The sequence below is a fragment of the Motacilla alba genome, chromosome 3 (genome assembly GCF_015832195.1).
Source record: "Motacilla alba alba isolate MOTALB_02 chromosome 3, Motacilla_alba_V1.0_pri, whole genome shotgun sequence".
Classification (NCBI taxonomy): Eukaryota; Metazoa; Chordata; class Aves; order Passeriformes; family Motacillidae; genus Motacilla; species Motacilla alba.
Genome location: NC_052018.1, coordinates 54,805,580 through 54,818,833, shown reverse-complemented (window position 1 = coordinate 54,818,833; position 13,254 = coordinate 54,805,580). Strand labels below are relative to the sequence as shown.

At 37.2% G+C, this 13,254-nt stretch overlaps 1 protein-coding gene across 24 annotated transcripts in view; it reads left to right on the top strand.

Moving 5' to 3' along the window:
- The window catches only part of EPB41L2 (erythrocyte membrane protein band 4.1 like 2), a 105,646-nt gene that overhangs the window by 78,478 nt on the left and 13,914 nt on the right, over positions 1-13,254 (top strand). For 11 of the 24 annotated variants that reach the window (XM_038132260.1, XM_038132261.1, XM_038132268.1 and 8 more), the window contains exons 12-15: positions 2,954-3,126; positions 5,997-6,178; positions 7,689-8,336; positions 10,264-10,296. In XM_038132260.1, coding sequence (XP_037988188.1) covers positions 2,954-3,126; positions 5,997-6,178; positions 7,689-8,336; positions 10,264-10,296 — 1,036 coding nt within the window. Of the gene's footprint in view, positions 1-2,953; positions 3,127-5,996; positions 6,179-7,688; positions 10,149-10,263; positions 10,297-10,531; positions 10,595-13,254 lie in introns of those variants that run through there. The other 13 variants (XM_038132276.1, XM_038132274.1, XM_038132275.1 and 10 more) reach the window with 5 other exon arrangements.

Sequence of the window (13,254 nt, the reverse complement as noted above, 5' to 3'; positions counted from 1 at the left end):
AAGCTTGCATGAAAGGAGCATTAATAGCTATGAAATAACCTTACTACAGAAATACTGACATAATAAAAATAATTGGATTTTATTCCAATCAGAAGTGGCTTTTCCTAACCAGGAATGACATTGTAACAAGAATTATGTAACAAATACTTGAACCATTCTGTAAATCTATATACTCCACTGATGTCATCAGGGAGAAAATCCTCAGAACCTCTCATCCTGATTTAAAAACAGTAAAATAAAGCCAGCTCTATCTCCCTTCAAAGATAAAAAGCAGAAAGCAATTGCTACTCTCTCTCCAAGAGACTGTAGCTCATCCAGAGCATGTGTAAAGCTTGTGTATGATGCCACAGTAAATTGTATACAGTTTAGATGCATATTTTTAGCTTCCAAATCTCTTGGCATGCCCTATATAACATGGTAGGATTCCTTGTGTTGTCTTATGTAATGTTTCAGTTTATCTCAAATAATCACATTAAGATCTGTTTTCTTACAATGTATAGGAAATTCACTAGTATATGAAGTTATTTATAAAAATTGTAATGAACTGTATTGAAAATGACTACCAAAGGGCATTGTATTCACTTGTTATCAGCTCAACCTTAGAGGATTCCAGTAGCATTTTCAAAGAGCAGCAATCTACGTAAAAAATGCAGTCAAACCATATATCTGCATAAAAATTTTGAGGTAAGCTTAGTTGGCAGTGCTGGATCTTAACCAGTGTCTGCAGAAATGTGCTTTTATTTCTGTTTTATGATATTTTATTTGATATTTTCATGATTTTTTCAGCATCTCCTCAGAATGTCTTAAAGTGGTAAAAGCACAGTTTTCAGTTATTTTATGTAATTAAACCTGTAATACAAAAATCCATTCAAATGCCCTTAATCAGGAAGTAATTAGTTCTCTTGTTTTTTCCACATTAGGAGATTAAAAGTTTATCTCAGCAGGGTGGAAGATAAAAATGGCAGTTAATGCTGCAACCTTGCCAAGAATGGAAAATCAAGAACTGAAGGAACCTTGGAAAAACCCTTTTAGCCTTCTTCGTTTTAGTACATAATGCATTCCCTCTTGGAAATAATAGGGAGAAGAACCAGACTTGAATTGTTTTCTTCATAAATGTTGGAACAAATTAAGATTTAGGTGCATGCATATGTATCTTAGACATGGGGAATTGTATGCTTCTGGCTAGTGCCCCAATAAACATCCCCTCTTAGGAAAAAGGGGAAAGGTGTTTTTAAGGTTTAGGTTTACTTCTCATTTCCTACTCTGATTTGGTTGATAAGGAATTAAATTAATTTATTCCCAATCTAGTCTGTTTTGCTCATGAGGGCAATTGGTGAATGATGTTTCCCTGTCCTTATCTCACCCATAAGCTGCTTGTTACATTTATCTCTCTCTTTTGTCCAGCTGAGAGAGTGTCTTTGGTGGGACCCTGTTATCAGCCAGGGTCATCTCAGTGTTCTGTTTGCTAGGTATCTGAGAATTCTTCAGTTTTGCTGAAACACATTTAGAATGATTGTTGTAGTCTTCAGAACCCAGCACTGGATACTGCCTTTTCATATATTGGATCGGATTCCTCTGACACAGATATTTCTGTGAAGTGCTCAGAAAAGGAGAACAAAGTCAGCAAGTCTGAGCTCTTGCTTGCCCATCTGTGCCACTCTCAGTACAAATGGCATGTGAATTGCTGGTTCTGCTTAAAAGAAGTTGATGTTCAGTGAGCTGCTCATTCTTTGCAAATTCTCAAATCAAGAAGCTTTGTCTGCAATAATCTGATAGTTTTATACAGCGAGTAGGCCATGAGGGGTGAGCATGTATTTGCAGCATTACACTGATCCAGGAAAGAACTTCAAGGGCTTTTCCAGAGAGGTGGGGATTGGGAAGAGTTCTTGCAGTGATGACTGCCTTATCAGCGAGGATGGCAGTGGACCCTCAGTGTTGCAGTTGATGGTCAGATTTCAAAAACAAAGTACAAGCAATCGGGTTACATTAGTACAAAATTGAAGTCCTCCTACTGAAGGAAATTCAGGGATGTAGAAAGGACCTGTCAACCGAATCACAGAATCAACCAGGTTGGAAAAGACCTTGGAGATCATCAAGTCCAACCTATGAGCTAACATCACCTTATCAACTAAACCATGGCACTAAGTGCCATATCCAGCCTTTTTATAAACACTTCCAGGGACAATGACTCCACCAGTTCCCTGGGTAGCCCATTCTGGACTTTCTGATAAGGACTCCAACACTTATGGTACAAACACACATACCCAGCATTAACAGTACAAGTAACCCTCTTTCTCACCCTTTTCACAATGTGCTTCTTTGCCCCATTCCTTATATCCAGCGAATATCAACCTATATAATTTTACCAATGACATTGTAAAGAAACTAGAGTCTGAATGTAAACTGTTAAACTTGTTGCTGTTGGGTAACAACTCTCCAGTCTTCTCAATCTTTTTTCACTTGATACTCCCTTTTATACAGTTTTGAGATACCATTCCCTAACTTTGAGGAAGAGCAGCTGCTGTATTGTTACCTCAGAATATAGGAAAGGCAGTGGAAGTGAAATGTATAGCTTTTACTCTAAGTAGCATTCTAAAGAGAGATCTGTATTCTACATGACCTATAGAATATATATAGGTCTATAGCCTACATGGCTTCAGCTTTCTACAAAAAATTAAAATTTAACCAAGATAGCACCAAAAGATAGGAGTCCCAGATGCTTAGTCATACTGTGGAAAAATGTGATGGTTATCAGCATCACTCCAACTGCAAACAATAAATACCAGGCATTGTTTGAAAGGTCTTAGAAGAGCTTATGGTAGAATCCTTTCTTGGTGAGCACAGATTATACACTGTGAACTGAAGCTGAAGTACAATAAGTAGCATCAAATTGCCTCATTAAATACTTAAAATAAAGCCTTTTAAACTGACTTTCCTCATAATTCCCTTTCAGACTTCTATCACCAGAACAGCCTCCAAAAGCGAAGTTTCTGACCTTGGGTTCCAAGTTCCGCTACAGTGGCCGTACGCAGGCGCAGACACGACAGGCCAGCAACCTCATAGACAGACCAGCTCCGTACTTCGAACGCACTTCCAGCAAACGTGTTTCCAGGAGCCTTGATGGAGGTATGAAATCTGAGTTATTTTTTCAGCGTTGTGATGACATTATGTGTTGTCACTCTGACCTGACCAACATTCGGAAATGTTAATGTTATGGATGGCCAGAAGGTCATTTGACAGATGTAAGAATTTCAATTTCTAAAGCCACTTTAGGTACTTGTCAGTGTTAGGTGACCTAAACATTAAGTTCAGTCACTGCCTAAATGGTATGGCACTGCTATGGGTATATGGAGTTCACTATATTGGGTATGTAGCATCTCTGTACACTACTCATACCTTTTTGAAGGCATAGGCACACACTACAGGCTCTTAATAAAATTGTTTGGTCAGTGGCATCTTTTGAGATCTGGGTTGGTCTGAGCTTCTCTAAACAGAAAAGCCTGAATGAGTTGTTTCTTAGAGTTTTCCATCATTTTGTTCTATATTGCTATCCTAATATATTTATTCAGTACTTCAGAGTTTAGTTAACTATTTTTACATTCACTTTGAATAGCTAAAGGGTTTTCTGTCATTACTAGTATTTGGTCTTTTTGAGCAGAAATACCCTCTGGTTTCCTTTATTGGAAACAAGCATCCTTTCCAAAGGCAGGTATAGCAGCACTGTGTGTGAGAGACATAAAAGCACACGTCTTAGTCAAAATCACTTCTGCAATAATATATAATAGAAAAACACTTCAGCAAAATAACATGAAGCTTGGCTTAGATTCAGGCATGCACAACCTTACTGGAATAAAAGTGAACTGTGACAGTGATGTGAGTTTAGCTACAATTGAGCTGTCAACTTTATCTTATTTTCTTAAAAAATCTTCTACTTAGAAGAGTTTTACTTCTGCAAATATTCATTCTCTGTACTATGACAAATGAACGAACTGTGACACTTGCTCAGGAAACCTACCAAGTCTTACCTTCTGAGAACTAAAATAAAAATATGAGGCAAAAGTCCTTGCACAAGTATAGCATGTGATGACTTCTTGTGTCAACCAAAAACCCATCACCACATCAGTGTTACTGAGTCTGATTTTGTTCATCTTCTTTTGGCTAGAAACAATTTGAATTCTTCACAACTCTCAATGCTTTTTTAATCAAGCCTCTCTAGCATCCCTTGTGCATCATCTACAGAACACAGGTCCACAGGCACATGTGTTCAGGCACTAATTTTCACTCCTACAGAAGCATTAGGGTCAAAATTTTGGGCGTGATGAAACACTGTTCTGGTAGCAGCTTTGCACAAAAGGATCTGGAGATTCCTGTGGAACAGATTGACCATGAGTCAACATGAGAATGCTGACTGTATCCTGGGCTCTATTAGCAAAAGCGTAGCCAGCACATCAGAAGAAATTATTGTTCCTCTCTATTCAGTACTGTCTGAGACTGCCTGAAATACTGTCTTCTTCTTTGGGCTCCACATGACTAGATGGGCAGTGACATATTGCAGTGAGCCCAGTAAGGAGCAACAAGTTGTCCAGAGGGCTGGGGGCTTGTGATATATCAGGAGAAGCTGAGGGAATTGTGGTTCTTCAGCTTTAAAAGTAGAAGGCCGTAATGAGGTATTGCTGTCTACAGCTACTGACAAGGAACCTATAGAAAAAACAGCCATGGGTTTCTCAGAGGTGCCTGGTGATAAAGCAGTGGGGTGTGCCTGCAAGTCGAGACACAGCAGATTTCAGTTACAAGTTACAAATTTTTGGTTGTTTAAAAAGACCTTGGAGGTACTTAAAACTCAACTGGGCAAGCCCTTGAGCAACCTGGTCTAATTTGACCTTCTCTGAGCAGGGGTTTGGACTAGCTGACCTCTGGATGTTCCTTCTGACTTAAGTTACTCTGACTTCTCAAAACTGAATTGTGGAACCTGAGCAACATATACCCAAGAAATGCTCTATTTGCCACCCATGAAGTGATCAGAAGATAAAGTTGCAGAACTTATAGAGGCTCCCCAAAAGCCCTACATCCCAAATGCCACATTTCCCATTAGCTGGGCTTGGCTTCTTAGCATCTTAAGGGAGTCTCTGGTGTGAAGCTTAGACTTTTCGAAAGAGGATATCCCTCAAAGGTACTCTAAGAAACACTTTCCTCTCAACTTTCTGCACCTCAGCTTTGTAAATCCAAGGCATATGGAGGCATTACAGAACATTACTAAATGAACTGAATTTTTATCCAAGTTGTATTTATTAAAACTCCTTCATTTAATGAATTCTCTTCTATTTAATTACTAGTATTTTGATTAAGTCAATCATCATGATTTAAAAAGAGAGCCATCCATGTTATGCTGAGTCAAATAAGAGTAAGGTAATTTAAGGCCTTTCACTCTCTTGTGCTTTGACTTCATTCAAGTATATGTGCTTAGTACTTCCCCCTTCCAATTCTGCAAGCATATAGGGAGGAAAGTTCTTATTTTCACTCAGCTGTTTGTGCAGTTTTGCTATGGTTCCAGTGAAAAATACTTTGACAATTATATGCATAGCTATTTCTAGATTGCATTAAAGCAGTCCTCTCAAATAGTGAATTTCCACAAAATACTCTTTCATATTTCTCTTTCTTTTTTAATGGTGATTCATACACCCCAAAGAACAATACCTTCAGTTTATCTTCCAAGACTAATCAAGAAGTTGATATAAACTTGTCTGATACTGTGAGGGTCTTTTCCATACATAGTAAGTGCAAGTTTTATGACAGGGTGCATTGCTGTTCATATCAGTGCAATGGGAACCACAAACTTCTTGTAAAGACAAGAAGCTGAAAAATACTGTATCACTCACAATGTATCAATACTAGCTTGTATTGATCATTGATGATATAAAGTGCTTTTCCTAAGAAGATTTAAAACCAAAATGTTTCAGCTTATCCAAATTAGCCAAAATTATTTTGTTCTATAATAGCTCCCATGGGTATTTCAGACCAAAGTCTTCTAAGAGACTTCTCTGCTACTGGAGGGCAGGCTGCTGGAGATAAAATCATTGATCTTGAAGCTGCTGGTCAGGCCAAGTTAAAAGAAGGTGGCAGAGAAGAAGATGAAAGTCCACTCAAAACTCCACAATTAGAATTGACTCAGGATGGAAAGGTATGTCTGACTTTCACACCAAAATTATTTATTCATGTGAATGTGTGCATCCGTGTGAGGTTATTTAGTGTCTATCAGTTCTGAGTATCATACAGAGCACTATATTAAAATATTAAAGGAAAATTGTCAAGTGCTTTCTGTGTGTTTAACTAGATGTAAGCGTATGTAAGCAAAAGAGAATACAAACTTTTAAATGGCACTGACCTCGAGTTTCTTTTATTGCTGTAAATCTAATTTAAATGTTCAATAAGCTTGCATGAGTTCTTGAAAAAATGTTTCAAAGGGTAAATCATGTTTTATTCACTTCCTGAGTTTGTTTAGACTTGAATAATAATGTTCATATATTATGATTGTGTACACTCTACAAAGTCGGGTATGTTATGATTGAGTGTAATTACCATGGGTAAAAAATTGGTTTTAGTAGCCATTGCTGAATTATTTTATCCTTTAAAAAAATTTTTGTTGAGGTATAGATTTCTGTGAAAAGTTAAGTGCTGTGATCTGTTCCTGTTGCAAATGTTTGCTTGTCTTGTTTGTATGAGCTACTGGGGGAATAGGTCAAAAAATTTAATTTATATTTTGTATGATTTGATGTAAAAGTTTCATCCCAAGGTGCCAGGTACAATCTGCTGCTCTTTCTTTCTTGGAGATCATTTCTATTTCAGCAACTCTCCAGAACTTAGTTTCATATTTAAAGAGTAATTTTGTCCTCATTTTATTCTTGGTGAGACTGCTGAGTTTCTCTGTGCAGCTCATATGTTCCCACTGCATTCAAGTGTAGGAAGAGAACAAATACCACAGCTGCATTTTTTTTGTTTGCTGGCAAGTTGAAATAATTTTGAAACAGATGAGAAAAAAGGCACACACAGTTTCTTTATGGGAGAAAAATGGTAAAATGAATGACTATGTTTTGCCTTTGGGCTTGCTAAAATGCTGATTCTCCCTTGTTTTCAAAAAGGTGTATCTTTCAGTATTTTAACCAAAACAGTGGTGGAGGGGAAGGCAGTATTTCAGGAGGTTGTTTCAGGAAGCTGTTCAGTACAGTTTTGTTACACATGCTTATTCTGTGAACAGCTTTTCCTCTTTCTCATAGTGCAGATGCTTCTTTTCCTTTCTGGTTCTCTTTAAGTCTTAGAGAAAACAGTTATAAACCCAAGAAGTGCCAGCTTGTCTTTCCTGTACTGCACTGTCCTCTTACCTTTCTGCCAAAGCTCTGAATGTCTGTCTGCTTCCATCTGTTTTAAGTGACTCTTACAGTTCAAAAGTGCACAGTTCTTTACAGCCTGAGAACAAAACATTTGTAATGGGTTCCTTTCATAATCCACAGAAGTAAACAAGTTGGCTGCTTGTAAAACACAGCGGGATTTTTACTTTTATTTCTATTGCATTAGTAAAGTTATCCCTTCTTCTTAGTAAAAGTTTTCACTAACTAATAATTTCTCTTTTTTCCCCTCTTCATGTGCCTTCAAACTTGCATTTTTGTTGTGCTTTCATTTTCCACTGTGCACAGAATTTTTTTCTTCAGCTCACTCACGTACACTCATCATCACTGCCCATCCATTCTGTGTCATCCCATCTCACAAACTTGTCACCTGTCCCTGAGATCGACATGCTTTCAGATATTTCAGAGGAAGATCCCTTTGAAGAGCCTCTCCTTACCATTCCAGACATTTCAGAGTGCAATTCCATGGAACAAACATCAGATCATAATAAAACCAGAACAGCTTCACCAATTAATACCTTTGAATCTATGAGACCCCTAGCTAGTCGAGGCTCCCCTGCTGTTGAGGGAAGAATCCATGCAAATGACTACAAAAGCACTGAGTTGTGTGTCTCATTCAGCTTCTTCAGATGCCTTTCTTTTAGATTCCGTTCACTGCTTGATGAGGATGGCTATATTACTTTTCCTAGCCTTCCTGATGTTTGCATTTCTTTCCTCCCACCTGGCCTTCAGCACTATATTCCTATTACCTCTCCTTCCTTCATCCCCTCTTTTCTCCTTGTCTTTGTCCTGCTTCTGTCTGCTTTCCAGTCTATTCCTTTTTCACTCACATTTTCCCTTCCTCTCGCTCTGTCCCTCTGCTACCTGGAGCCTAAGGTGACTTCCTTTAGTAGCTCTAATGGCAATGACCTGAATGACAAAGCAGAGGAAGAGGAGGTGTGTAATTTTGCTGCTTAAATGTTGACACTTGCACATTGCATTTATGCTTGTTCTCAAGAGGCTTGCTCAGTTTTGCACACTTCCTAGTTTAGAGGTGTGTCTGTGTACATGCCTGTAAATACATATATAAAAACACAAATGCACATGTGTATATCTGTATCTTTTTAGCATTTTTCATTTGTGAAAAATTGCCGTTGTGGGATTTTTAGTCAATAGATAGCTCATGGTTTTTCTGCCTAATTTCCTACAGCATGCATAATCCCATTGAATTCCACAGATACTGAGCTGCAGGTGCACTTGCATTGTAGTTCAAAATGTTAATGAGCACATAAAACTGAATACTGAAAGTGCTCTGTGTAACAATAGATATGTTATTTGATACTCTTTGCAAGTTCTTTTTGCACTGTAAATTGGTTTTTAAATGCCTGTCTCCTGCATGCATTGACTGGAATGCTCATCTGAAGTTCTGTTTAGATCTGAAAAATGAAATTCCTAAAAGCTGAATTCAGAAAACTGCAAATGCATTAAAATCAGTGTTTTGATTTTGGATGTTTCAGCTCTACAAGGATGTGTGCAAAGCTGAGTCTGTCCAAGGCACTTTTTCTTTTTTTACATGCTTTGATTAATCTCTAGCCACAGTTGAGACTGATTTCGTTCATTAGCTGGGATTGCAGGTTATGTCAGACTGTGTCACTGAAATCTGAGCATTCTTTGGAATACATTGCTGAAGTGTACAGAAGCCTCAGTCACACCAGCATGTTGCTCTGATCATCTGGAGTGACTGACAAACTGCCTCCTTTCCTTTTATGTCTGCTGCACGTGTGACAGCAATGCCACTAGTAAAAGGTCACCTATTTTGATCCTCAAAGAAAATATTAAGCCAAAAATTACAGAATCAAAACAGAGGAGGATCTGTTTAATGTCACATTTAACAAAATTTGCTGAACTAATGTACATATTAAAGACATGCTAAGATGACACAATGCCATTATAATACCAGTCCAAGTATAAAATAATGAAAAACATGACATCAAGATTTTCTCAATTTTTCCATAGCCTAATCCAATCAATAATTTTTAGTGTAGTTACAGAAAATACAACCCCAGATAAGTCAGAAATTAATAAAAATGTTATATGTACCACATCATTCACACAGAATCCAAAATGCAACAGTATGAGCAGTAAATCCATCTTCAAATGTATGGATTTGCACAGTGTTGACTTGTAAATGCATCTTTTCCTAAGATGGCCAGTTGATATTTGTACTTCTGGAAAGATTACTGGGAAGTGGCTCACTTTTTAGAGAATGCCGTTCCGTAAGGCATTTGGAATACTTGGAGATGAGATATGAAGATTAGCTACAGAAAATTACCAACAGAATGAATTGCAGTTTAAGAATAAATATATTCACTTAACAGGAGATGTATGTGTGTGTGTGCAAATAATTCATCCCAAGACAACAACATTCCTAAAATTTAAGACAGTTTGTAAATACAGTGTTTAAGAGTTTGACTTGAACCCTAAACTCTTTTCCCAAAAGAACTCCTGGATTAGATTCCATTTTCCCATCAATATGTTAGAGAATTTAAACCACTTACCATAGAAATTATGCATATCATTTTTGTTTGTTACTCATTCTTAAATTTTCACCTGGGAAACAATAAAAAGTGCAGCAAGAAAGGGACACAGTGTGAAACTTCCATTTTTCATGCCACTTATGCCAAAAATTACTTCAGCCATTCTACAACAATGTAGGTGCAAGAAGACCCAAGTCGCTTAATTTCAACATCTGGGGCCGAAAAAGTAAAGGTCTGTAAAATCCAACACGCTTTGCAGCATTTACAAAGAGATGAAACCTCTGTGTTAGTCTGTAAGCCAATGTTAACACTTCCTTTTCTTGATAATTTGTCATGCGTTCGCACAGGTGGAATACGAAGAGGAGGAAGCACAGCAGAAGGTGCTTGGTTGTTCTTTTACAATTGAACCTGGCTGTGGCTGCCTGCCTTGTTAGCACCCTAAATTTGCTGTGGGTTTTGTCTGAATAGTGCCTTTTCACTTCACCATTTTATTTCTTTTATTTAACTGTCTGATTGTAAGGGTCTTTTTTGAAATTTATTTGCTGGTCCATTTTATGTTCTTTATGTTTTGTTTTGTTTTTGTTTTCTTTTTGTTTATGTGGCTCAATTTCACAGATCAGTTCCTTGAGAGTAGACGGGGAAAATATTTATGTCAGACATAGCAATTTAATGTTGGAGGTTTGTATGTAATACAAAAAGTACTCTCCATTCTCACGGGCTGCCAGGCTGCATGGGATGGGACGTCACCTGCAGGCTGTTACGGTCACACTGCATGAAGTGCATGGGGAAAACCAGCTTGGAAATGTTGCATGTTACCACTCTAGTTTCTGAGTTTAAACAAAAAACAAACAAATGCAAAATACCTACAACCAACCCTCAGCTAGAACACTGAATTTAAATTTGTGTATCTTTGCTAAATGTTTTCAAGGTGGCAACTGGGAATAATAGCCCTATTTAGATACAGCAGACACATGGGTGCAATTCATAATTCTAAATGGATTTTTGTACATTGTGCCTCAATGTTTGCATATTCAGATGAGTAGAGTTTCCAGCTTTTGCCAGTTTAATCAACCTTACTCAAATACATTAGCTGAATAAATAGAGTTAGTAAGGGGCAAGCAGTAGAAGTATAGAAAACTAATTTTGGTTCTGACACTGGTTTTAGGAACAATGAAAAATGATGCAAGGATCAGATATTCAAAGGGAATGTTTGGATATCTTTGGAAATATTTGCTGGGGTTTTTTTTCCTTTTCAAATGGACGTAAATTTTGATTCTTGAAGGTTGGTTTTCATTGCAGATGAGCAACAGCAAAGATCTTTGAACAGTATGTTCATGTGTAGTGCATTATCACTGCAGTAGAGATTTTTATTATAAGAACTTTCCTATAGATTGCTGATCTCAATTATTTTATCCATCACTGTAGTTATTATTAGTATAATTTAACTTGTGGTTAATAACTTAAGCTAGTAACTGAAGATATTTTTAAAAATCTTACTGCTGTCTTTATTTCATTCATCCAGATGGGGCTATAAATAATTCCTTTTGTCACAAAAACAGTTTTTAAAAAAATCATTTGTTTTGTTCAGTAATAAGATGTGTGGATTGCAGTAACCCAACTAATGTTTTATGGCTTTTTGCAGCTTTTTGATCACTATTGAAACTTTGCTTGTATAACTTACTGAAGCACTGAAAGTGCATTGCATAACTGTGCTTTGACAAGTCCAAGAAATGTGCCTTGTGTCAAGCCAAGACAGGTCTTAAAATAATGATGGTATTGTTATGAGCTTCAGTTGTATAATAGAATGCCTTTGGCATAAGATTTTACTTCACTCAGAAAATACAAACTTTAGGGGGACATATATAAAGTCTCATTTGTTAGTCCAAGATGAAAAGTGGTCCTGTGACAATACATACCTACAGAGTTGCCAGAAGGGGAGAGGTTCAAATGTTCAAAATGCATGCAGGTTTATCCACAAGGTTAGGAAACAGATGTGCATCACCAAACCCTTACTGGGCCTGAACATGCAAATGAAAAGAAATTTGAAACTAAGGAATTTGGGGTCTGGGTTTTTCACGATTTAATGTGAAGTGTCTTTGCATTGCAATCACTGACAATAAAAATCCTAACCTAAATGGTAGATTTTAGAACATTCTGCTAAAAAGTATTTAAAATCCTTGTAAAAAATCCAGATTCTTTACCTACATAATTATTTCTCACTACATTATTTTGACAAAACTTCATTAGTAATTATGCCTGCATTGACAATATTTCATTTGAATCTTCAGTCTTTTAGTTCTTCACTAAAAATGGATCTGAGGCTTAAACTGGAATATAACTATAGAATACTGCTGAAAAAATATTCTCGTGTTAGAGTGAGCGTAAGCGACATGGGCTTTTCTTGAGACCTGGAATGCTCAAAGGAGGACAAATGAGAAAGCAGGGTGAAATCTGCTTCTCTCACTAAATCCCAGCCACTGTATTTAGAAGACAATGAATTCATAAGAAAGCTAAGCATATATATTTTTGTCTGGTTACTAGAGCAGTTACATTTTGTCATAGCTCTTCAACTTTACTTCTGCCCTGTAGCTGGTACAAAGTGAAAGAACACCTTGCAGTTATTTGATCTGCAGGTGCTGCAGGTTGCTGCAGGTTTGGCCTCAATGGTCATGAGAAAATCCAGTTCCCACTGTGGTGTCCTCTTTGGCACTGGTCTATGGAGGTGCTATTTAGATAATTTTCTTGGTACTGGTATGCTCAAAAACTATTCCTACTTGTCTGTCTACTGTCAGGTTCTTAAAAGTAGAATTGGCAGGTAATAGGTTTTAAGTCTTTAAATCTGATTCTTCCAGTAAGTTTAAGCCTGCATGAGAGGCATGATGATGTTGTCTCTCTGAAGCTAAGCAGGTGTTAGCTGCTTGGATATTTGGCTTGTAGTATTGTGTTCACAGATGTATTTTTCATGGAGCTTGTAATATCAAAAAAGATGCATTTTTATGCTTCTTGGATTAAACTATTCTTTCTTACAGCTACCTTCAGTTATGCTAGCTGTGCAGTATCCTGAAACATTTGCGTCTGGTCTTACAAATTTTAGGTGAAAACAAACAGCTCCTGGAAATTATGGTTTCAAAGGACTAGTACTGTCATGTTCTGTATGAAAGTAGATCTTTGCTAAAACCATGTACAGCATTATTTTCCTTTGCTTTAAAATATGGAAGAAGCAGTGCATGAGTAAGACCTTCACTACAAAAACAAAACCAGAAAATCTTGGTCCCTTATAGCCTTAAACATTTTTATTTTGAGGCACTACAAAGGAGGTCACCATTTCAGACACAAGG